The following is a 26,280-nucleotide window of genomic DNA, read 5'->3' as shown; positions in this document are numbered from 1 at the left end:
GAGTGTGGTATGTGACTCTCCCAGCAGCCCAGGAGCCTGACAGGCACTCTCTTATAGTCGCCACACTTGGATCCAGCCACACATTTGCTGCTGTGGCAACCAGTGTCCTCTCCTTCAAGCACTTTTGCTTTGTTTTCTATAATTGCTTACTTTGTTCCTCCTTTTGTTCAGGTATGGCAGCGACTTTACCCAGAACCCTTGGGGAGTTGCAGCTCTACCGCATCCTTCAGAGGGCCAACCTGCTGTGCTACTACGATGCCTTCATCCAGCAGGGTGGTGACGATGTTCAGCAGCTATGCGAGGCCGGCGAGGACGAGTTTCTCGAGATCATGGCGCTCGTAGGCATGGCCAGCAAGCCACTGCATGTCAGACGCCTACAGAAAGCTCTGCGCGATTGGGTCACAAACCCTGCCCTGTTCAATCAGCCCCTCACGTCTCTTCCTGTCTGCAGCATTCCTGTCTACAAGCTGCCAGAAGGGTCACCCACACTGTTGCCTGGGAATGGCGCCCGTGGAGACACCCAAGTCAAAGTGCCCAAGTGTTTGGCAGCTGCTTGCGTGGATCCCGGAAAAGGAGAAACAGGCAACGGGAACTCTTCAGCCACTGTTTCGCCCCTCCAGAGTGGAAGCGAGCCACGTTTTTGGGCCAGTCACGGCACGGAGAGCGAGCACAGCCTGTCCCCGGCAGAACTGGGCTCTCCGTCTTCCCCTCGGGACGGCCTGGAGGCACTGGACGCAGCTGCTGTTCAGTCCGTGGCAGAGTGCGTGGAAAGAATCACTCAGACTTTGCCCAAGAGTGACCCTGGAGAGGTTAAAGAACAGTTGAAGGGAAATAAGAAACTTGCCAAAATGATCAGCCACATTTTTGATATGAGTGATGAGGATCCACACAGGGAAGAGGAAATCCGCAAGTATAGTGCTATATATGGCAGATTCGACTCAAAAAGGAAGGATGGGAAGCATCTGACTCTGCATGAGGTGTGTTTTATGGGCTTGCACTTTGGGTGCTTTTGGGGTTTAAATAAATCATGCACTTTCAAACATAGCTGCACATTCAGTAAGAAATGACGTTGTGTATTTGGGATGGGTGTGCTTTATTGGTTAATTGGCTGCACCTGAAATATCATGCTGGTCTGTTTAAGCAGAGGTGTTGCTAACTTGTGAGACTGGTTTAATTCTTTGCACACAAGTATATCTATTATTATCAGATTGGTGATAAAAATCTCCTTCGTTTTTACATAGCTGACGGTGAATGAGGCTGCAGCACAGCTTTGTATGAAGGAGGTGGCATTGCTGACTCGCAGAGATGAGCTTTTCGGACTAGCCCGTCAGGTCTCCCGAGAGGTCACCTACAAATACACCTACAGAACCAGCAAGTAAGTAATCTGAGGTCATTTCCCAAACATGAAATGCCATGGTTGACTATTTTTGAACCTTTGGTTAAAACTGAAGCATGCAATTTTTTCAGTTTTAAAGTAATTTCCCCTATCCCAGCACATTATGCACAGGCAAATTTCTTTAAAAACCATTAACACTGTGTCAGTGTAACACTGTAAAGGCCCACTGATGCAGGCCCTCAATATGAAAGTTATAATCTCCATTTAAACATTTTACCATTGTTTAAATCAGAAGATTTCCCCCCTAAATCAGTGCGCAAAATCCTGATAAACAAAAAATATCCTGGAGATTCTGCCTATTTAGTATGAAAAACGCACAATGTAGAGGAGTCGTTTGTTTGATTTAGTCGATTTTAAATTCTCTGCAAGCATCACTTTTTACACCCCCGTAAGTGACTAGAGTAATCATTCCTGATGTTTAGCCTTTAAGCCAAGAAAGAGATAGCTCATTCTAATGCATTGTGAGCAGTTCAGGATCTGCTCTCTCCTAGTCTGCTTAGAGCTGAGCCGAGATATCAAAGTCGGCTTTGTGCGTGGCATTTGTGTTGAGGTGTGAAGTGCTGCATTGAGGTCTACTGAGAGATGACAACACTCCCACTCCTTTGCATCTAAAGGCACATAGGCCTTATCAGACACTCAAAACCTGCCATCCAAAGAGACCGTGCAGGTGTTTCCTGGATTGCCAGGCTTGCGTGTCAGTGGATGGAAAATTCCTTTTGGCGTTACATAATTGCAGTCACTCATTCAAAACTTGAAAGATTGCATCACAGTCATGGACTGGGTATTGTGAAAGTTATCTAGGCCAGGTTTTCTTACAATGCCTCTTACGTCATAATGAAATTTGCCAAGGGCACTCCTAAATTAGGTTGCAGGTGAAAAGCTAGTATTGCTAAAGCAAATATTAATACGTTAAAGCCTGAGTTTTCAAGCAGGGGTCCATGAAAGTACTGAAGGGGGTCTGTGCAGAAGATAATAAAACATAACAAAACTAGATAATGGAATATAACAAAACTATTTCCAACTTTCCAACTAATTTTATAAGAATAACTAATGATCTGTGGATTGTATAATATAATAATGCTGGTTGATGTGTAAAGTGTTCCTGGTGGTTTCCAAAATCCTTGCTTTAAGGTATTCTTTGTAAGAATTTAAAATAAACAGAAATCTTCAAATCATTTTGGGGAAATTAATTTTAAGTACATCTCCATGATGGCAGACTGTGTTTTCCTACAGATAGACATACAAAATCTATTTAACTACACTACAATTCAAAAGTTTTTTTATTTGAATGTTTTTTAAATAAGTCTCACCAAAGCTGCATTTTTTAAAAATAAAAATATAGCAAAACAATAGTACTGTGACATACTATTCCAATTAAAAAATAACTGTTTTCTGTTTTAATGCATTTTGAAATGTAATTTCTTTCTGTGGTGTCAAAGCTGAATTTTCAGAATTTTTTTTCAGGATTCTTTGATAAATAGAAAGTTTGAGAAGAACATTTGAAAATAGAAACCTTAGTCATTTTTGTTATTTTATCGCATCCTTGCTGGAAAAGTGAAAAAACTTCTTACTTGATGATAATGCATGTTGAATTAAAATGTTGTTTTATTTTAATTATATATAAATATTTGGTCAGGAGACATTTTTTGTTAAAGAATGTTTCATTGCTTGTGGTTTTACTCTGCTTGTTCAGGGCTAAGCATTTTATTTTCTCTCCTACAGATCTCGCTGCAGTGACAGAGATGAGCCGTCACCCAAGAGAATTAAAACTGAGGTGAGTAAAATTGCTTCACGAACTCCAGATAATCTGTCTGAAGCTTCCAACACAATTTCTCACGTCATTTTGTTATTATTGAGCGCCGCGGCACTAACACCAATATGCGAGGAAACTGTCGTAGGAGGCAGGATTGACACTGGGTGGGTCCAGTGGCTTTTTGTTTGCATAGCTGCCTGTCAACAGACTGATCTGTGTGGGAGGGCTTTGCAGGAGCATGCGGGGTAGCTCCATCAGGATTGCATGGTGTAGAGGAAAGGTCGAAGTTCAGCCTGAAGAAGTTACAAAGGACTAATGTTCTCAAGCCCACTCCCTCGATCACACCTTAAATCCATATTTAGCCGGCCCACGGTCATTATTTTTCCTTAGCCTACATATCCGTGACCAGTTTGCCCTATACTTAGCTGCACACATAGTGATCTTATTGATGTGGTTTGCTGAAGAGGCCGTTGTGCTCTATGGAAGCTGTCCATTCATGGCTCTCTAGTGACACATTTGATCACTGTCCAGTCATTAGATCTATTGGAAGCTTCTAACAACCCACATCAATGCTTATGGGCTGGGCTGGTGTCTGAAGAAGAGCAGGTGTTTCCCTGCTTCACCTTCTGCCCTGGTTTCACTCCGCATATGGGCACAGACATGTGACCCTTTCGGAAAATCAGTGGTTACTACCCACTCTACATCTAAAGAGAAATGAGTCCTTCATCATTATCAGACAGTTGCAAATTACCAAGTGTCTTCCTTTTCCCCCTAATTTGCATTGTTACTCACTAAATAATCATGATTTACCTCACTTTTACGTCATGTTCCCACACTAGTCATGTGAATGAACAGCAGCACCAGAGAGTGTGGTTTTGGGGTCGGTAAGAAAAAAAAAAAATACAAAGTGTCTTTTCAAAAAGGTAGCATTTATTTGATCAAAATATATAGTAAAAACAGTAATATTGTGAAATATTATTACAATTTAAAATAAGTGTTTATTCCTGTGATGGCAAAGCTGAATTTTCAGCAGCCATGTATATGATGCTTCAGAAATCATTTAAATATGCTGATTTTTTGCTGAAGGAACCTTCATTGTTATTACTATGTTGATACGATGTCTGATTCTTAATATTTTTATTGAAACTGATGCATTTTCTTCTGTATTCTTTGATGCATATAAAGCAAAAAAAAAACAACAACAACAACAGCAGGAATAGAAGTCTTTTGTAACATAATACGTGTCTTTCCTCTCTAAATCTTACTCACTCCAAATGGTAGTGTAGTTACTCCAGTCAATGATGCTACAATCTACTAAAAAAAAAATAGTTTTGTAATCGGAGCAGTATTTATCTGACACAAAAAAACAATAAAGATCTCAATTTGCGTTATAGCACTAAACTTGTATGTTTGCAGCAAATACAACAAGAAAATATAGAAAACATTCAAAGCTGTAGTTTAACAAGCAATGAAATGCAATATTTGAGAAAATATTTAGAAACTTTACAAAGGATGCTAACTTTCTTTAACAGAAACTGCATCTGCGGCACGTAAGTGGTGCATATTTATTTTGGCAGCCATATTTAGTGAATGGAATGAGCACTGAAATCATGTTGAGAATGAGCATATTTATCAACACAGTCTTTTGCAATAAACTGTTTTATGTGAAGCAACATACAACAATTGAGTGAATTACTCACCCATTGTTTGAAAAAAAGACATCTGCAAGTTCAACAAGCAGGGACAGGCACCCAAACAGCAATCTCTATTCAGCAAATCCAGATCGTTTAAGCAGGTTCTAGCTGCAATTTGGAGTTTTGTTCCATGTAAATTTATTCTGTTTAAGTGTAAATGTGATGCCTCATGTCGTGCTGATTAAAGTTGCCATAATTCTAAACGACACAATCATATTAACCATATTATAATTTATCAATTTAATTATTGAAATTTAGTAAGGCAGAAATCATTTTATTTTCTTTACAGAGTTGAAAACCCACCCGCAAATGTAAGAACTGAACTTCTACTTTTAAGAGAGAGAATGTAACATTATTCAACAATATACAACTTTTCCAAGCTAATGACATTGGTTTTTTTTTTGGTTTTTTTTAAACAAACTAAATTGAATCTACTTTCCCTGCTTTGTTATAGGGGAGATAGGGTATATTTTGTTACTTTTTTAAAACAAAATACCATTTGGTCAAGCTACTTGAATTGGTGAATCCTTTTTGGAACCAAACAATCTGATCCATTAATTCTGACTTTCCTACTGCATTTAAAAGTCAGAAGATCTATTTTGTCACATGCTTTTAGCAATTTACAAATTGGTCAAGTTATTCAATCACTGTTGTCTATGCTACTGAAAATTCTAGATAAGTTAGTGTCTTGCTGTCAATCTTTTTCATGCTTATTACATGGTTTCTGCATTTTTGATCCAGTTAATTTCTACGCAACTCACTCTAGAATGGCTTTTCCATGTTTAACATTTCAAAGTGTGTGACAGTTAATAGCACGTGTGTCTGAACTCAGAAAAAAAGTAAACTTCCCCTCCCCCTTTCGCTGTCCCTGTCTGGCCTCGACTCTGCCCACATTACACTCCCATCCACACCAGTGAGAATAAGCCACCCGCCCACATGCACCCAGACAAGGTCCAAATGAGATCAGTTGCGCGCCCACCCGTATTCTTGAGGTAGAAGTGACATCATTACGTGGGTGCACTTGGAATCACCCACACCCATGCATTTGCGTATATACCACAAAGTGAAAAGGGGACGAGTCTGAAGACACATCCGTATACATGCAGGCATATGCACGCACCTTTGGGCGCTCTAGAAGACCAGCCTCCGTGTCAAGAAAGAGAAAGGCCATAACTCACAGGAGTGGCTCGAGGACTTCATTGTTGCTGCGTGAGTGTTGGCAAATTTGCGTCAGACCTCAAACACCCAACTAGTAGTGAAAAGACTGGAATGTCTTTGGTAGTTTGCACCCATGGCAACCCATGTAAACATTTGACATTTTTCAAGCTCATCCTTCGTGTAGTAAATTAGACGTAGTGATTCGTCTGACAAAATGTTCTGTTTGTTCATCCGCCTGTCAGGTTTAAACTCATCCTGACGGGATTCTTAAGTGAGATGACATTTTATTAAGTATCTGACCTTTTCGCTCAAGAGGAATGAAGCTTTAGTTAGTTCAAAATTAGTGGCTTCGCTCTGGGAAGTGGTTGAGATTAACAACTGGTCCTGGAACTGTTCCAGTAATCTTTAAATGTCACACTTACATCATGGTCCTCCAGTAAATATTTGATTCATATTGCTATCACTTAGGTTTTCAGGTTTCTGTCCATTTGTGTCATAGATTGTGGACTTACTGGAGATGGTCACAGATTCACCTATTCATCTATTGTATTCATCTACACTCTGAAAAATAAAGGTGCTTCGAAAGGTTCTTCAAGCGATGCTTTAGAAGAACCGTTTTTGGTTCCACAAAGAAGCATTCAGCCAATGGTTCTTTAAAGAACCATCTCTTTCTTACCTTTTTATAATCCTTCTTTCGCCATAAAAATAACCTTTAGTGAAACAGAAAGCTTCTTTGGATGTTAAAGGTTCTTTATGGAACCATTTAGACAAAAAGGTGGTTCTATGGCATCGTGAAGCAGCTTTATTTATAATAGTTTATGTTGTCTTGTGATGTGATGTGATGTGTCATTTTTTGGTGTTAATTTGCAAAACAAAAAAAGGCATGTACACAATAAAGCTGAATGAAGACAGCTGGGAAAAGCAAGTGTGAGAGAGCTTTATTAGGGGAACGGCAAACGTTTCTGTCACAACATGATCATCTTGAATTCCTGAAGACTTTCCTTGCCTGGCTGTCTTATTCACCTTCATACTCTGCTGGACTTTTTTTTTTTGCAAATTGTCACCTGTTTGGATAATTGCGGCTTACACACTTAGTGTTTGTGGAGATTTTGGTGATTGCTTGATTTTTTTTTTGGCACTAAAATACTCGCTTCCTAGCTTAACATGCTGACAAATCTATGAGTCAGTAGGTTGATTCTTCAAAAAAAAAGTCTACAATAAGATTATTCTGTTTATTTGAGCAGAATAAAACAATGATCAGTGGCATATATTTGGGCAGGACTGTTTGTTTGTCCTGCCGAAACAAGACGCGGATACAGAAAAACCAGTTTAAAACTGCAGAAATGAACTGTTCCATTTTGAAAATGACTCCCACTGAAAGGAAATATCAATGAAATGTATGTCGATCTGCAGGAGGGATGTTTTGACCTCCAGGAGGCGCTGCAGGCCATTCACATGCGCCAGGAGACCCTTAAGGAGCAGCTAGCCCACGCCAGATCTAAAGGAGAAGAGACGGTTGGGCGGAACATCCAGGTGACTGACTGCATTATGACAGTGTGTTTATTTGTGTGTGGGTGAGGAATGCTCTCAGGCGCCTCGCTGACTCCGTCTTCATGTCTGTCTACCACCACACGTCTCGCTCCGGTATCCTATCATGCAGGTTTTCGGGTTAATAGCTGCGAGAGCTTCACCTGTCCATGACCATGACTTACTTTTGGTCAGCTGGTTTAGTATATGAACATTCAATGGTTGGATATTTTTAAGAAGTGTAAAAAAAAGTACTGATGAAGTGAGGAAATGGATGAAAAATAAATCTCAGTGCCTTTTGCTGATTGTTGTTGCATAGGAAAATGACAAAGAAGATCTCGTCTAAATATCAAAGTTGTTGCTGTGAGGACAGGTCCCCTCTTTGTCCAGGGCAGTATTCTAGGCCCTTCTATCCAAGCAGATATGTAACCTCTGGTAATTCTGTTACAATAAAATAAATAAACCCAAAATTATAATATAGAATTATATATGACACACTATTTATTTCAATAAAGTATAGAAATGAAATAAAATATATTTATAAAAACTTTAATAACAAAATATATACAGTATAACAATTTAATAGTGAATGTTTTATTTGTATTTTTATTATGATTGTGTTAATATAACTACATTTTTGTTTAGGCCCCCTACTGGGCCCCGGCCCCTGGTTGAGAACCAGTGACATGAAATGGACAAAAATATTATTAAATATCAACTTAAAATATACAATATTATTTAAAGATAAAATCATGCCAAAATGTTTGGCTCTTCAAACATTTGCCCCGCCATGACAGTATTTGACCCTAGTGAGAAAAATTTATAAAAAGACAGTTAATGCTAATATCTGCTATAGTGCCCCTAGTGGCAACACTGACAATGCACTGCATATTTTTATTGCATTATGAATTGATTGTTTACCCACTTTGGCATGCAGTGATGTTTACATAGCTTGAAGTTTTCTTGTTCTTTCCTGACTTTTTTTGTCAACAGTCATCTCGTTTGTGTCTTTTTATATCCTTCGTATCTAAAGCAAAGTTGATACTTCTCTCCATTATGTCTCCTAATCATCCTCTGAGCATTTAAAACCTATTCTGGGCTATTTTTTTTCAACAGATGGATTGACAGAATGCATTGTCTCAGAAACATCAGTTAATTATGCCACTTTTCTGTTTTGAAGTGGAAACGTGTCATTTTGTAACTGTGAATAGCATCTTTCGGTGTTAAAAAAAAAGCGGTTTTAGTTTTTGTTTGCCTCTTTTTAGGTAGGATGGCATTGCACATGTAGGAGGGGTGCTATTGGAATCAATCAAGCTCCACAAGTAGTGTGGTTTTAAATATAATCAGATAAATGTACAGCAAAAGCATTAATTTTTTATACTAAGAAAATATTTATAGTAATTGTAAACCTTGTTTCAAATACAAATGTGATTGAGGAGCATTTAAATCACCAGATATTTAAACTGTAGGAGTTTGTTTATGGTTGGTTTTGTTTTGTATCACCACACTTGAGGTATGATATGAATGATGAATATTGGAAATCATTTCTATCACAATGTACATAGGATGCTATACACATCCACCTGACTGACTCCCTGCTGTCTGTGATTATTATAGGTTCAGCTGGAGCGTCTGTTGGCCAAGCAGATGGAGATACTGCATGACGCCGCGGCTCAGGACAGACTGCAGGCTCTAGAGTGGAGGGTTCCACCAGGGCCCTACAAACGCAGCATGAACAGACAGAACAGCAACGGGCTCTCCGCTGACAAAAACACTGACCAGCAGGGTGAGTCTGTGCATTATAAAGTTTGAGATGATGGGTTATTTGTCAAGTGATGGATGCCTTTAATACAAATTTTTTTTTATCTTGTCTATGAATTCAGGGTTTTTTAAGCTGAAGTCAAACTAGGGAGTTCACAAACATAATTATGTTTTTTAAAACATTGAAATATTTTTGGAGTTGTCAGAGTGAGTGGATTTAGGATTAAGGTAATATATTTAACTTTTTTTTTTACTTTTCATTAATATTCATTTCATTTCAGATATTTTGGCATCAGTATCTGTTTTTTTATTGTTTTGCACTAGGGCACTAGATTTTAATAGTAAGACAAAAATCAGATTTATGTATTATATAAATATGCATATATTTATAAAGAATATAAAGTGTTAATCTCAGATTTTAACTTGTAATATTATCAAACATCATATTTATTAAAATATTATCTAGCATAATTAAAAAATACATTATATATATATATATAGAAAACATATTAAACGTATATATGCTTACATTAATATGTGTGTGTGTGGGTTTTTTTTACATATATATTAATAATTTAGGAAAGAATTACTTAATTTTCTTATCTTTGCAAAAATATTTGTATAATTTTTTTATTTTAATGTAATACAAATTTTTTTTATATTACATAATTTTATAGTCAAATAATTTTAGAAGTCCTTTTACATAAACATTTTTTTAAAAGCCTTTGAGTATATGAATCCTAAACCAAAACCACTTGAGAATTACATTGCACATTAATTTTCACGATCCCAGACAAAAAAAAAGAAAACAAAACAAATATAATAATAATTATTATTATTATTACTCAGAAAAGCAGACAAACTGTCTTTTACTCTTGATTGACCATCCAGATTGTTTTTGTACACATTAGACAGAACAGAAAACGAGTGAAGTGTTTCAGTTGTTGTTTCTCAGATAATTCAGTAGCTTGCATCACCTGTTCCAGACTCTCTCTTTTTTCTCGTTTCTTGTTGGCACTCTCATTTCTGGGGCTCATCTGGCAGCTGCAGGCGGAGGCGGGGTGGTGGGTGTGAGAGAGGGGAGGGGGACATTGGGTGGAAATATGAACACAGCTCTGTGTTCTAATCTTGTGCCTTAGAATGCCACCCGTCTGGAGTTCATTTTGACCCTCATGTTGGTACATGACAATAATTACTGCGCATATACTGAATCTGAGCACTGATTATATGCATCACAGCACAAGCTCAAACGTTTATATGTTTACAAGGGCTTATGCATTGCAAAGTAGTGCCTGACCACCATTGGGGTATTTAATGGCAATATATTAATATTTTATACATTCATATTTTATAGTTTTAAAAAATTCAATTAAAATTATGCATTATCCATAGTAAAAGCTGTAATATGTGGCAGATCACTTCTGTTAATTGGTAAACATCTGATGCTGAAAATGACCAAATATCAGCCAATAAATGAGCTACAAGTGTGTTTTTGCATACTACTCAGGTTGCATATTTCCTTATTCTATGCACCAGCCAAGCAGCTACCATTGAGATAAATTGCTAGCGCATACCTTTCTTTAGCTATTTCTTTAGACCTCCTTGGAAAAACCACATAATTAGCCTTAATTTCTCATCTGCTTTAATGTGACACTCTGTTCATTATTTGTGGTTGTTTCACACTGCGCTGAACACAATAGTGCTCTCTCCCTCCCCAGCTCTGAGAATAACTCCTTCATGAACTCTCTGAGTACATGATCCCTCTCAGCTTCCTAATATCCCATGTGTTCTCAGAACTCCAGAGTGGGCGTATGGGATCTGCGGAGAGAGGAAGAGAGAGAAGCAGAGGCAGAAAGTGAGAATTAGATGAGAACTAAATATGTCCTTCTTTAGCTTTGACTGCACTTTTGCAGGTAGGGCTTTAATAAAATGAATCAGTGTTGTTGGGGTTACAAGTATATGATTGCAATACCATTTCAACCTCAGCAGCAATTTCATTCTAGAATTTGAATTAAGTGTAAATAGACACACTGTTGTTCAAGAGTTGGGATTCGTCAGGTTTTTAAAATGCTTTTGAAAAAAAGTCTCTTATGCTCACCAAGGCTGTATTTATTTGATCAAAAATACAGTAAAAACATTAATATTGTGAAATATTATTATAATTTAAAATAACTGTTTTCTGTTTTAATGTGTGATTCTTCAGAAATCATTCAAATATGCTGATTTGGTGTTCAGGTGACATGTTGAAACTGCTTTATTTTTGTGGAAAGCTATATTTTTGTGGAATTTTTGATGAATATAACATTTGAAAGAACAGTATTTATTTGAAATAAAAATCATTTGTAACACCATAAATATCTTCACTTTTGATCAATCTGATGCATCTTTGCTGAATAAAAGTTTTAGTTTCGTTTTTTTATAATTAAACTGCAGTATATGCACCTAATAAATGTAAAAATGTAAGCAATTATAATTAGAATGTAAAGAAGTGGGATTAAAATTGATTGAAATTTGAATAATTATGGTAATTTTAACTTGACAGACAGATAGATATTTGTATACTTAAACGATTTGGTACAAGCTGATTGGTTCATGTGCATATGCAGCCAATGAGCTTACTGCCTTGCATTTATATGGCTGGCTAGCATTCACTAGAGATTCCTGTAGCACGCTTTTCATAGTTTCTCTGAAACCCTCCACCTTCCCCAGCTCCACTTGTATAGATCTGCTACGGGGTTATTTTATATGCCATTTGTGCAGCAGCAGTATGTCTTAAATACTCCAGCACCGTATCGGCGTATGCATTGGCAGTAGTAAGTTCCTGCACTTGCTTGCAGCAGCAGCAATGATCTACAACTACAGCAATAACCAACAGCAGCAGCAATTCAGCAGAAGCCGCTCAGCAGATCTATTCCGCCAAGACCAAATACAGTAACATTGTCGTATCCACCACGATGCAAAAAATCTTCAGAGAGTTGTCATGATTAAAATAATATTAATACATGTTTTTCAGGTACAATAGGTTTATTTAACATAGTATGAAATACTACACAAATGTAAAAATCAAATGTAAAAATAAAACACCGCATAGTCTTCACTATAAGGATTAAATATAATTAGATTTTTATTAAAGATACAAATGTTAGATAAAAGACCGATTTCTTTGACCAGGGTGGTGGGACACTATTTCCCAAAATGTATTACCTGAAATACATATCTTTAATTTGTACTGTGTAGTTCAATGAATTCTTTGTCCTGTCATTCCAGTGCAACTTCCTGTAGAACTTTCAATTAAAATTCACTCAGAATTTTGCCTAACCTTGAAATCCAGTGGTCGTTACGTTCTATGGTTTAAAAAGAAGTATTGTGAGGAGTGGGTGGCAGAGACATGTCCCCTCAACATTCAGATTAAAGCTGCTGGTAATTAAAGGGCATTGTGTTAAGTTAAAAATGACAGACATTAGTCATGATTCTGTCAATAGACACAAATAAGATCAGCCAGCCAGGGACAGAGGAGGTTAATGTGCTGTTTGAAGGAGGTGTATACACCTCACGATCAACGTGCTTCAAGCCGCATTCACGGTCCCCAGGCTATTACGGAGTGTGCGTTGGCTGGCTATAGTTGAAGAAAAGGTGCATTCGTATCAAATAAAGCTCAGTTGCGTGTGTGAGTGAGTATTGTGCTGAGAGTTTCTGGTAGGCGGAATGCTTGTCTCGTAGCATTGGTTTGGACTCTGTAATGGACAAAATGATGCAGCCTTGCGGTTTGTTTAACGCTGTTCTTGAATATAGTAGCGAGGTGAAAAGAGAACATGAGTTCAATTGAAGGCTTTGTTTCATTGCGTCTCTACAGGAGAGAGGCCGCTGAATCTGAGGGTGACCAGCCAGAGAACGAGCGCATCAGACGGAGACACGCCTCTCGGAAAGCAGCTGGCCAATGAGTTGAAGAGGCATCAGCATGCCAATGCTGAGAGCAAGACGCCAGCAGCCACAGGTGTGTGTTGATGTCACGAACACAAAGACAAAACCTAATGAACCGCCGACATTTAAGACATCGTAAGCACCCTAAGACTAAGACACCTTAGAAATGTTAAGTCTGCATCATAAGTATCCTTGACAAAGAAGCATCCCATTATGCATTACAGTGAGCTCAGTGAAAAATCTCCCTTCTAGACAGTGAATGAAAAAAGAAAAATGTCCATTATCAGTATGCTTCGAATTCCTTCAAAACTGAAAAATGTCATTTTAAGTACTTCAAAATTTTAAAAAATGGCTAACGCTGCCCTTTGTAGAGCATTTCAAATCTGTAACTTATGTTATGAATTTCATTTCAGTTAAGATGCCACCTTACTAGCAGACCGCAAAGCAGCACACTAGGTTTTGGAACAGAGCCACACACACTTTCAGTAGATGGTTTTATTGCACGTTATCTTACACACTTGCAGCCTAGGGCCATAAAAACATCAGCACTCCATAGCTGATTAAGATAAATGTGTTTTTCATACAGGAGTCATTTCTGCAATACCTGTTGAGCTCTGTTATTTTTCAAATATGCTTGTGTTCTAATATAGGAAGAGTTTCTGTAAAAGGGTATATATCAGACATTCAGATATATGCTCTGATAAAGACACTTCGGCTGTTAATTAGAATATAAAGAGGAAAAATGCTCATTGAGGAATTGACAGTTTGCTTACACAATTTTTTTTTTATAGAAATGTCTGTAATAATAACAAATAAATTCTATTATTTTAAAATAATACATTATTTTTATTATGATCAATTATTATTATTATGATTTTTATTGATTTATTTAATCATATTTTTTATAAATTGTCACGTTTTTCCATTTTAGAAGCTTACAGGGACATGGCAAAAATGACAACATCTGATCATTAAATTCCTAAAGTAATGAAATGATCTAATTTCACCATATGTTCTAGCTTCACTTAGTTTTGAAAGGCTAACTAAAAGGATTTGATCTTTAACACGGTGAGGTATTTTTAACCATTATATTTAGACATTAATGACCGAGCATAACAGGAATGATCCATATAATATTTGTAACTGCCAACTTTCCATTTATTCATTTAGCAGACGCTTTTAATTAAAACAACTTGCACATAAAAAACCTTACAAACATATCAAAAATTACATAAAAGGTTTCAGTAATCCAGAGAATTTCTCTTGATCCTTTTTTCTTTTTTTTTCTCCAGAAAACGGAGGAGACGCATCTTCACGTGCCCTCAACCTCTCTGAGAAGAAGACCATCAAGTCAGAGCCAGAGGATTCCAGATAGCAGCCCCGGATGCTTTCGTTTCAAACCTACAACAATACACGTCGTCTGTCAGCGAATACTAAATAAGCACAACTACAGTAAAGCCTTAACCAATGTTGCCTCAAAAAAGAGTTTAGTTTAGTTTAGTGTAGTTTCTCGTCCATTTTTGTTTTTGCCAAAGCACCTAGAGCCCTTATTTCCATTCTCCTGAGTAGTCACTGACTGTACTTGTTTAATTCTCTCTAGCTCTCATCACTTGTTTTTTATGCTCTCCTATCGACGTGGACCACGAAGTCCACTATTTGTACATACATAGAAAACGTCTGTTTGAAAATGGTTAAATGTTATTTAAATACAGTATGTGTTGTATGTATATATATGAATGCATGTAAAATATCACAGAAACAGAGGGACGCAGTGTTTTTAAAGTTGTTCGTATAAGCAACTATTGTTGTCACCTTTTTAAGTAAGCCTCCTGGATTGTGTTTCTCTTTAAAGACCCCATGCAATCAACTTCATTTCCTGTATTGACTATTTCCTATTATCAAATGACATCAAATGGTTTGCCCCTTTTTTAAATAGCCAGTAGGCTTTATTTACACCATAAACAGTTATTTGCTATTGCTATTTGATAGCAATATTGTCATTCTAGAGAGCATTTATTTCGACAGAAATATCAGGGCTGCACGATATATGAAAATATTATTGACATTGCGACTTGGCTGAATGCAGTAGTCAAATCCTCAAAGCTGTGATTTTATTAAATATATGCATTGCGTGTTTCAGAGTGAAACCTGACACTGTTCACTTGCACAAGTAAATGTTAATTTCGACAAAAATGAAGAAATTAAGATGTAAATATAAGTATTGTAATATTACAGTATTTCAATTTTATTAAATACTTTATTTTATAGTACATTAGTATTATTGCAACATTTTAAATATTTTTATTTAATAATCAATAAAAATCGTATGATTTTATAGTCATATTAAATGCATCAAAAACAGTGGCAATGTGACCTATGAATTATTATTTATTTATTTATTTTAAGTGAACTCTGGTCACTTTATGGTTTCTGAAAGATGTTTCAGTTTGTTCTTGTAAAGACTACCCAGGTGCGAACAAATGTTTTTCACAAATTGTTCAGTAAGTAATCAAAGTAATTTTTCAGCTTTTAAAAATTATTTTCAGTTTCTCCAGAAAAATAAAATAAAATATTTTTCCCCATTATCGTGCAGCCATAATCAATATTTAGAATTGTTTAAACCAGATGTGAAAGAAATGTGTTTTTTTTTTATACGCAAAAGTGAAGTTTGTGACTAGTACACTATAGATGTTGCATAGGGACTAAAAACTCTAATTTTGATCTCATGGGGTCTTTAAGGAAGTCGTCTTTTCCTCTGTCGCTTTCTGATAGCAGTGCTAACGAATCTGAATTTAAAGATCTCTACTATGGTGCTATGGCTGAATTTAATTGCGTAACAGAGGAAAACGGCAGTATGCGTTGCTATTTAAACACTGAAATCTCGGAGCCAGACTTTTGGCCTCCTTGTCATCTTGAACGAATAGTAATGCCTGATTTATTACGTTACTAAGCACAAGTAATATCTTTCATCGTTCTCTAAAATGCTAATATATACAAGCATGTCTCCTCTCCTGACCAATAGTCATGTAGATATTTTCAAAACATTCGCAACTGTCTGGACTTGAAAACAAATCATTAATGCACCATTCCAGTCTTTATCACAACGTAATGTATTTGTATTTCTGAATATTTAGTCGTAGAGCAATACCGGATAGCTGTTGTCACTTAACTCAGTGAACGTGTCTAGGTGTCCCAGCCTCAGAGGACATTCACTGTACAGTATTTCTACTCTGTTTTCGTAGTGTAGACATAGTCTTAGATTCAGCTAATGTGCAAATGTATGTGAAACTGATATGCACTAGTGTTTGATTCTCGAATTTGCATCCTACTGCTCAACATTTCTCGTGTTTCTCAATGGTGATACGTTTCGTAGGACTTGTACCCGTGAAATCATCAAGTCTCAATCTTTATGTAGTTTTAGAGTATCATGTGAGGTGAAGTAGGCACAAGATAATCAGGTTTTCCAGTTACATGTCTGTAATGTACCGGTCAAGCTGTTATATAATCTGTATTTGCGTCAATGACAAATACCTCTCTATATCGGAACAAGGAGGCCGATTTTTAACATCCTGATCATACACTTCAGTATTTCGAGGGAATATTGTGTGCTTTTATTTTTTTAGGATTATTTTTAGAGATTCAAGAGGTCTCAAGTATGCAAAATCTTAATTTAAGTGCCATTTTAAACATATTTTTGAGAGTGTGCGATAAGTTGATAGGTTATGAGTCGTCGCGTGTGATAAAGACAAGCGTTATGTGAATATTTATCTATACGCTCTTTTTGCCTTAGTTTAAAGCATTCCATGTTACAATTCTTCACTGGTAGTAGTTTATTTTGGATGTTCGTTTTAGGTGGAATATGAAATGAGATTTGGGAAGTTGTATGAACATCCGAGACTTAAAGCCTTGGCAATATCAAGCTCTCTAAAAGCACTGGAACAAATTTTGCTTTGGAAAAAAACAGTTTGATGAAGAAAAAATCTGATTGGACCTTACTGATTACATCATTACCAATGACCTATATAGCAAGACATATCTAGACGCCTACCTTTGTTCCTTGCTTGTTACTGTCTTTAACCACTCACAGAAATAATCAGTCTTTCTCTAATCTTTCTACTTGCTTTGTATAATAGACTTATGCATCTTGGACTGTAGGATGAAACCACGTTGTCAGTAGAACTTGTTCTCATCACTTTTGAGTAGAGAGTACATTAGGATATGCATACGGTAGTCCTGCACATATTGTTTTGTAAACACTAATATATTTAATTTGTTATACAGCACATGAACATTAAACTCTATTTTTTTGACATCTGATTGTGAAGTACTTTTCATTTCTCATGCTTTGTTTCAGAGCCCAGATTTTACACTGGACAAGTAGATTAACATATAAAAGTAAACATACAATATCCTGAAAATCAGACGTTTTTATTAAATGTCTTTTAATCTATACGACTAGAGAAAACTAATTTAAAACGGCAGGAAAACTTCAGCACCCACAATGCATTGTGCTCGAACAGGATTACTTGGTAAATTATGGTAGTACAAGATTCTGACTGCAGTGGTCTAAATATCTTTGCTGATCTTTGTGTTAGTAAGAAGTTGTGATATGCATATCAAGGAATTTCTGGCCTTCGCAATCATGATTAGGCTATTTATTTAAAGAAAAAGAAAAAGGCGTTTAAGATACAGTAATTACACTACAAGCCAATTGTTTATTATGACTATTCATTTACTGTTAAGATTTGATGTTCAATATTACGACTAACAGTTAGGTCATGAAAATATGCCACAAATGACAAAATGAAAGTATGGGGATTATGTAATGATAAAAAAATAAAATAAAATAAAATAAAGGTTAAGCAGCCTAGGCCTACATCAGAACCATCTTTCATTCAATCTCCTTTTACATTTCCTTCCCAACCTTTGAGATGCTTTTTTAAAAAGTCCTGAATCAGTTCACATCATTGTTACTTTAGTATTATTTGTATAGCCTACTAGTGTGTATTAATATGGTTAATTAGTTTTTTTGTAATTTTAGTTAACATTTTAGTAATTTTTGTTATGTGTGTTTTTTGTTTTTTTTTGTAGTGGTGGTGTTCCTTATCTTCTCAAGTAGGCCTAGCTATATGCCTTTGATGACATGACGGATGACAGTGAGGGCAGCGTGTGGGTCGATGTGTCTACACCTCTATTCATTTGCATCTACATCATATTAACACATTTTGAAACTGCAGAATGACTCACAAACACTCGCCGTTGTGCTTCCACCCTTTGTTGTGCGTACACAATGTCTGTTTGCGTCTAAACCCAGTAGTGATAAACACCCCACTGCCGCCCACAGTCAGCCCGGAATGATGCCTCTCCACACGGATGTCACAGACCGCTCGCGGTCCCTCGCCTGATAAGGCGTCATTCAGGTCATTGTGGTTTTTATTGTAAACGATTCAAGGGGAAAACGAGCATTTGCCTTCGTATAGCAAATACAAACAGTTATGTAATGCCCGCAACCTAATGAAACTGCAAATTTGGTCCCTAAACAGTTTGTGTCCCCTGCAGAGAAAAATCTTGGAGCCTGAATCGCGTTAAATGACCAAAAAGTTCAAAGTAAACAACCGGAGTCCAAGGAGAACATCACCTTTTAGTGCCCTCTAGTGCATATGGGAAATAAAAAAAAGTGTTCAGCGAGACTACAAATGACGTAATTTGTTTCAAATTATTTTTTTTAAATGCAGTTTCAAGTATATTAGAAATCTCTGATACTAGGCTACTAATTTCTCTCTCTCTCTCTCTCTCTCTCTCTCTCTCTCTCAATTTTTACAGTTTTTTCATATTATCATCTTACTGGGAAATATAGAGTGACAACTGATATTTATACACATTTTATGTAGTTATCAGATTTTCATCTTTCTTTTTGCCAATATAAAATTGGCAAATTGTATATTTTGCTTAGTTTGGGGCCCTAAACGTTACCAACAGTATAATTTGAAGAGATATGTTGCTGTTTATATTATAGGTGAAATTTACAACTGTTGCTATTTTATGATGCTTACTTTATTCCGGGCTTAATCTACAAACAGTAGTCTATGTTAGCAATATTTCTCACTACAGTATACACATGATCCACAAGATGGTAGCATCACACTGTACAGTCTTTTTCTGAAGACAAGAGTGAAATCGTGTTATTACCTCTCTGTGACAGTAGGAGGCAAAAAATTTACAAAAACATTTCCTTTGGTTTAGGCCTCATTCAAGTTTAGAAGTTTCCAGAAAGAGTGGTAGGCATGCAGTCTAAAAATAATTCCCACACAGAAAATAAAATTGTTCTAATACTTAAAATGGCATTTAAATTTCTGGATAGTCAAGAGATTGATAAAATATTGCATAGGATTGAATGCCAGAGTTGTTTGCTGGTCTGTAGTAAAGCAAAACAGTGAGGTCTACTTTTTCAGTTGCCTTGGTGCCAAAATTATATTTCCCATTTCCATTCTCAAAACATTTTGAAATAAAGATTTCTGAACAATGAACCAAACTAACAAGCTTTGAGATGTTTAAGACTGACTCAATAATGTCATAAATTTCTAGAGGCATACTGTTGCACTATTGTGGCACAAAAGAATACGATCTCAGACCAAAACAGTAAGCTGTTTTTATCTGTAGTGACTGCTTCCTAAAGTTTACCAACGTAAAGATTGCTTAATAGTTCCCTGAACTGTCACTGACTGGTTGCACAACCCCATTCTGACACCTGGATTGACGATCGGCATGCTTGTATCCAGTTTTTGCGTTTCACATATGGGAACATAAAAGTATACAGTCAGAGTTTTCTCTTGAGCTTCGTGCAGACCTGAGCTCTTTATTTTACAGCCGTTAGAGATAAGCAGCTTTCTCTAAATTCCAATTTTGTCGTTAGCTAGCTTCTCATCTGGTTCCTTCTTGTATTAACATTTCCTGGGGTCAGAATAAAAAGCTATAGGTTATAATGATGTCATTGCATCATTACACACCATGTATTTATTTATTTGTAGAATTATGACAGATTTTATGTCTAATTGAACTGCACTTGGTATTATATGTCTTTACCTAAAAGGACAGTAGTTGCATCCATGACGTTTCAGCTTGATGGCATAATTTTTTTCATTGAGGTCACAAACATTCAGAAAGGTACATGAGATGTTGCATGAGACAAAAAGGAGCATGAATTACGTCTAGGCTTACATTAACATTTGTAAATGTCATTCAATAAATAAAAATACAATTTAAAAGTACTAGGCCTCTCAATTAGCTTTTCATATTAAATACTTAGGGGAAGTCGTGGCCTAATGGTTAGAGAGTCGGACTCCCAATCGAAAGGTTGTGAGTTCGAGTCCTGGGCCGGCAGGAATTGTGGGTGGGGGGAGTGCATGTACAGTTCTCTCTCCACCTTCAATACCATGACTTAGGTGCCCTTAAGCAAGGCATCGAACCCCCAACTGCTCCCCGGGCGCCGCAGCATAAATGGCTGCCCACTGCTCCGGGTGTGTGCTCACAGTGTGTGTGTGTGTGTTCACTGCTCTGTGTGTGTGCATTTCGGATGGGTTAAATGCAGAGCACAAATTCTGAGTATGGGTCACCATACTTGGCTGAATGTCACTTCACTTCACTTGTAAATTAGAGAAAAACTAAAGTTGAAGTATACTGAAATAAATATAGAGGTATTAAAATAGGCCTATAAAAATGTGTATTATATAACAATAAAAATGCAAAATATAAAAAGAGTTAATTCAGAATAAATACTGTACTAAATACAAATAAATACTTGCATAAACACTAGAGTTTTGTATACGGTGTTAGTCAATGAGGAAAAAAAGCTAAATGCACAATTATTTTCAGGACAACAACAATAAGCATACAGCCATTCACACAAATTTTATACTGAAATAGACATCACTAAGTCAAAAAAACATACAATGCGGGTCATACAATTGAGTCATTGCAGGATGTGGTGCAATCAAAAATGAAAAGTGTTAATGAGCCAATGATGTGAGAGAAATGCGCATATATTTGCACGTTGTCCAATAGCTGGTTTGGTGGGCGTGTACAGGATTGTTCTTCACTAAAAGCTCTTATCATTAGGTCGAGAAGCACCATGCGCCTGAGAAGCACCCGGCTGAAGCACTTTAGCTTCTCCGTCCTACACTAACTACGCACACATTTCCTATCATGTATGCTTTGAAAGACGATCGAACCAATCAGAGTAGGTGTGGGGCGGGGCTGCACATGCAACCCCGCCCCAGGTGCAGTCCCGCCTCGCAGGCTGCAGCCGGGTGTACTTGATTAGGTCCGCAAAGTGTGGCAATTGACAGGGCTGTAGCATCCAGAACTAAAAGTTGTCTTTTAGTATTATTACAAATAAAGACATTAAACTGAATTAGCTCGACAGGATTGAGATGTTACAGTTTAGGGCTTCACTTGTGCTGAAGGAGTTGATACAAGCCAGCCCAAAGCGTTCGTTTTCTGACATTATAAGGCATAAGAAGACTTTACCAAATGCGTACTTCGACAGCGCTGCTTACCCGGATGGTAGAATATCTCAATTAAAGACTGTCTGTAATGGAAAGCCTTTCATTCAGCTTTTAGCTGGGAGAAGATTTCTGTGTACAAAGACCGAAGGAGCAATTGACCCTGCAGAACCAGTGAAGAAAGATGAGTCCGTTCAGGAAGCGACGGCAGATAAGTACGAAAATTATTTATTTGTCATTTGACCGTGACGCATGAGATATTCAGTGTTACTGATTGGAAGTATACAGCATGTGCTTAGCACACGAGCCAAAATATCCCCCAATGACTGACAACGTGGCGCTGTGTGTACACTTTTACAGCCAGTGGCTGGAGAACGTGTTAGTAGTAAGTTATACTTCATATTAGAATCAGATGTCATGAGTCTGATAGGTTTACGTCAATTATAAAGTGTTTATTTTTTTAAATGGACACTCCTCATTACGTTGAAAGACCGTAGTTCATCGTCTAGATATGATATTGTGGTCTTTTTAAAATGAGTCTTTTTAGTTGAGTGAATCGGTCTCGTTCACTTCCATACACTAGCTCGTATTTTCCGTTCACTGAAGTGTGTGCGCTTTTTGAAGCGAGTGACTCCTGTGTGTCAACAAAGACCATACAGCACGAGCCAATAGTATTCGATTTAGATACTTCTACACTGAACTTTTAAATTAAGAAATGTGTCAGATTATTATAGTACTGAGAGTAAAATGGGTAATGACATTTGAAAAGCATCTTAAAATTCAATACACTTTAATTGCAAATTATTAGGATATATTTTTGTTTACACGTAGTTAAATAGTTGATATAGTTGAACTATGGTTACTTTAGTAAAACCATGGTTCATTTTCATAAAGGACTGCCAGAGAAAGGCTGTTGCATGCATAAAATGCAACCTTTTTATTCTGTTTCTTTTATATGAACATTACAGAATGACATTATCAGTATGGACTTTTAACGTTTCAGTATAAATAAATGTAATTGCAACTATGTAGGCTACTATTTTAATTAGTTTATTGCGAAATAACTCAAACATGCTTTTTCTGTCCTCTGATGAAAATTGCATTGATTGGTTCTGTCCTGCAACCTTTGCTTGTGTTCAGATGAGCAGGAAAATTGTTCTATCCTACACAATTATTCGCTAACACATAATTCGTCCGACTCAATCCGTATTGTACGCATTATTTTTTTGTTGTTTAATAAACAAAATCACTGGTATAAACACACCTTAGTATCTATATTTTTTATGTGAATATCGATACTTTTGATACTCGTATCAGTATTGATATATTGATACATCAGGATCAATACGCCCACCCCTATGAATCAGCCGAGTCTTTTTGAATAACATTAATGAATGGAGCTATCATTCGTGAGTGAAATAATCGAACAAAGTATCTCGCTTCATATTCCTATCGGGTCCTATCGGGCCTGGTTGGCTTGTGGGACTCCTGAGGCAGCTGACAGGTACCGGCAGGCCAAGCGGACTGCAGCCCGGGTGGTTGTGGAGGCAAAAACTCGGGCCTGGGAGGAGTTCGGTGAGGCCATGGAGAAGGACTATCGGTCGGCCTCGAAGAGATTCTGGCAAACCGTCCGGCGCCTCAGGAGAGGGAAGCAGTGCCCTACCAACGCTGTTTACAGTAGAAGTGGGGAGCTGTTGACCTCAACTGGGGATGTCGTTGGACGATGGAAGGAATACTTCAAGGATCTCCTCAATCCCGCTGTCACGTCTTCCATTGAGGAAGCAGAGGCTGAGGGCTCAGATGTGGACTCGTCCATCACCCAAGCTGAAGTCACCGAGGTAGTCAAGAAACTCCTCGGTGGCAAGGCACCGGGGGTGGATGAGATCCGCCCTGAGTACCTCAAGTCTCTGGATGTTGTGGGGCTGTCTTGGCTGACACGCCTCTGCAGCATCGCGTGGCAGTCGGGGATGGTGCCTCTGGGATGGCAGACTGGGGTGGTGGTCCCTCTTTTTAAGAAGGGGGACCGGAGGGTGTGTTCCAACTACAGGGGGATCACACTTCTCAGCCTCCCTGGGAAAGTCTATGCCAGGGTACTGGAGAGGAGAATCCGGCCGATAGTAGAACCTCGGATTCAGGAGGAACAGTGTGGTTTTCGTCCAGGCCGTGGAACACTGGACCAGCTCTATACCCTCTACAGGGTGCTGGAGGGTTCATGGGAGTTTGCCCAACCAGTCCACATGTGCTTTGTGGATTTGGAGAAGGCATTCGACTGTGTCCCTCGCGGCGGCCTGTGGAGGGTGCTCCGGGAGTATGGGGTCCGGGGCCCTTTGCTAAGGTCTATCCGGTCCCTGTACGACCGGAGCAGGAGCTTGGTTCGTATTGCCAGCAGTAAGTCAGACTTGTTCCCGGTGCGTGTTGGACTCCGGCAGGGCTGCCCTTTGTCGCCAGTTCTGTTCATGATTTTTATGGACAGAATTTCTAGGCGCAGCCAGGGGCCGGAGGGGGTCAGGTATGGTGACAACACGATTTCGTCTCTGCTCTTTGCGGATGATGTTGTCGTGTTGGCCTCATCAAGCCAGGACCTTCAGCATGCACTGGGACGGTTTGCAGCCGAGTGTGAAGCAGCTGGGATGAGAATCAGCACCTCCAAATCCGAGGCCATGGTCCTCAGTCGGAAAAGGGTGGCTTGCCCTCTTCAGGTTGGTGGAGAGTTCCTGCCTCAAGTGGAGGATTAAAGTATCTTGGGGTCTTGTTCACGAGTGAGGGAAGGATGGAACGGGAGATTGACAGACGGATCGGTGCAGCTTCTGCAGTAATGCAGTCGATGTACCGGTCTGTCGTGGTGAAGAAAGAGCTGAGCCGCAAGGCGAAGCTCTCGATTTACCGGTCAATCTACGTTCCTACTCTCACCTATGGTCATGAGCTTTGGGTCATGACCCGAAAGGACAAGATCCCGGATACAGGCGGCCGAAATGAGCTTTCTCCGCAGGGTGGCTGGGCGATCCCTTAGAGAGAGGGTGAGAAGCTCAGTCACCCGGGAGGAGCTCAGAGTAGAGCCGCTGCTCCTCCACACCGAGAGGGGTCAGTTGAGGTGGCTCGGGCATCTGTTTCGGAAGCCTCCTGGACGCCTTCCCGGGAAGGTGTTCCGGGCGCGTCCCACTGGGAGGAGACCACGGGGAAGACCTAGGACACGCTGGAGAGACTATGTCTCCCGGCTGGCCTGGGAACGCCTCGGTGTCCCCCCAGAAGAGCTGGAGGAAGTGTCTAGGGAGAGGGAAGTCTGGGGTTCTCTGCTTAGACTGCTGCCCCCGCGACCCGGCCCCGGATAAGCGGAAGAAGATGGATGGATGGAGATGGAGTATCTTGCTTGTTAACGAACTGAATAAACTGTGCAATTTCATTTGTAGACCAACTGACTGAACTGCATTTTTATAACAAAGAAAAATAATACTTTGGAACAAAGAATTTTTAGTTATAAGTGAAGATCTGAACAAAATTGGTAATGTGTTGAGTTCATTATATGGGTTAAGGCCTGTTCACACTAAAACTATAATAATAATAACTATAAAGTTTAGTTAAAAATTCTAAATCTTTGAGAACAGGGAAGTCCTCACCACAGCTGTAATATACCGAAGCAGAGGAACATAGTTGGAATCACTTTCAAAATGTTATTTTCCAGCTAAGGAATGATAAAAAAAATGTACAGGCAACCAGAATCCTCCTGACTTCAAAAAACTTGAATTTAAGAAAAGATGATCATTCACGCTCGCTCTTGAACTGAGGCAGCTCCAGTGATCGTACTCCCTCCCATCAAAGAGCATCAAAACCACATTTATTGATAAAATTTACAAAATATAAAAGATGAGATTTTTTCATTTTAAATGTAACAAAGCACACTGCATATTGTGTTTATTAGATGGGAGGCATGCTACAAATAATGTTTAGTCAAGTTTTGTTTGCGCATTAACCGAAAGCAGCAAAGATAAAAGACTGAATTAGAATTCAAGAATATTGGTTCATCAAAATGAAGATGAATATTGTCAACCCAGCCCTACTTATTATTCCTAGAATGGGCCTTTAGTTTCCAGAATATGGGTCTAACAATTATTAATGTGTTCTAGAGCTGCAACTAACAATTATTTTTTCTGTCAACTAATCTAAATATTATTTTTCGAATAGTTGACTATTCTAACGATTATTTTTATTACAATAAATAATTAATCTAATGTTCTTTTTTTGATTAGCGAATGAATCCTTTGGATAACTTTACAAAAAAAATAGAAGTACAACTTCTAATTTAATAATTCAACCTTTATTCATTTTCAACTAATGTGGTTGAAGTTTTTACAGTATACAAAAATAAAGAGCCAAAGAAAATTATTTTACTATGGTAAATATGAGTTTACGATAGCGTTTATAATTAAACCACAGTAGCCACAAATTTACAGTTGTCTGAGACGTCATGAAGGGTTCTGCTATGGTTTAGCATGGTTTCCAGAGATCTGGAGCTGATTCGGGGTAGCTCGGTGGTTTGTGACTGTTGTCTCGCGGCGCGCTGTCTTTTAAGGG

At 38.1% G+C, this 26,280-nt stretch overlaps 2 protein-coding genes across 6 annotated transcripts in view; both read left to right on the top strand.

The window, feature by feature from the left end:
• Positions 1-68: 68 nt before the first annotated feature.
• LOC132153128 (NGFI-A-binding protein 1-like) lies at positions 69-15,077 on the top strand. 2 transcript variants are annotated; one of them, XM_059562390.1, is made up of 7 exons: positions 88-977; positions 1,242-1,375; positions 3,119-3,170; positions 7,415-7,534; positions 9,146-9,314; positions 13,143-13,289; positions 14,515-15,077. In XM_059562390.1, exons 1-7 carry the CDS (start codon positions 174-176, stop codon positions 14,583-14,585), a joined length of 1,497 nt encoding a protein of 498 aa, XP_059418373.1. In that variant the 5' UTR covers positions 88-173; the 3' UTR covers positions 14,586-15,077. The 2 variants fall into 2 exon arrangements, with proteins under 2 accessions (XP_059418374.1, XP_059418373.1); XM_059562391.1 differs by lacking the exon at positions 7,415-7,534 and having other exon boundaries at positions 69-977.
• Positions 15,078-21,211: 6,134 nt separating this feature from the next.
• glsb (glutaminase b) overlaps positions 21,212-26,280 on the top strand; it is a 32,098-nt gene continuing 27,029 nt past the window's right edge. For 2 of the 4 annotated variants that reach the window (XM_059562384.1, XM_059562383.1), the window contains exons 1-2: positions 21,212-21,325; positions 21,531-21,926. In XM_059562384.1, the coding sequence (XP_059418367.1) occupies positions 21,640-21,926 (287 nt within the window). In that variant the 5' untranslated portion in view covers positions 21,212-21,325; positions 21,531-21,639. The remainder of the gene's footprint in view (positions 21,326-21,530; positions 21,927-26,280) is intronic. The other 2 variants (XM_059562386.1, XM_059562385.1) reach the window with 2 other exon arrangements.

The sequence above is a fragment of the Carassius carassius genome, chromosome 11 (assembly GCF_963082965.1).
Source record: "Carassius carassius chromosome 11, fCarCar2.1, whole genome shotgun sequence".
NCBI classification, from domain to species: Eukaryota; Metazoa; Chordata; class Actinopteri; order Cypriniformes; family Cyprinidae; genus Carassius; species Carassius carassius.
The sequence above is the reverse complement of the archived record's forward strand: the minus strand, read 5'-3'. Positions and strand labels throughout refer to the sequence as shown.

Excerpts from the sequence above, each read along its gene's own strand:
- LOC132153128 (XM_059562390.1), top strand. The coding sequence starts at position 174 with ATGGCAGCGACTTTACCCAGAACCCTTGGGGAGTTGCAGCTCTACCGC. Across the intron at positions 7,535-9,145 it reads CGGTTGGGCGGAACATCCAG|GTTCAGCTGGAGCGTCTGTT; the intron begins GTGACTGACTGC and ends TGATTATTATAG. Across the intron at positions 9,315-13,142 it reads CAAAAACACTGACCAGCAGG|GAGAGAGGCCGCTGAATCTG; the intron begins GTGAGTCTGTGC and ends GCGTCTCTACAG.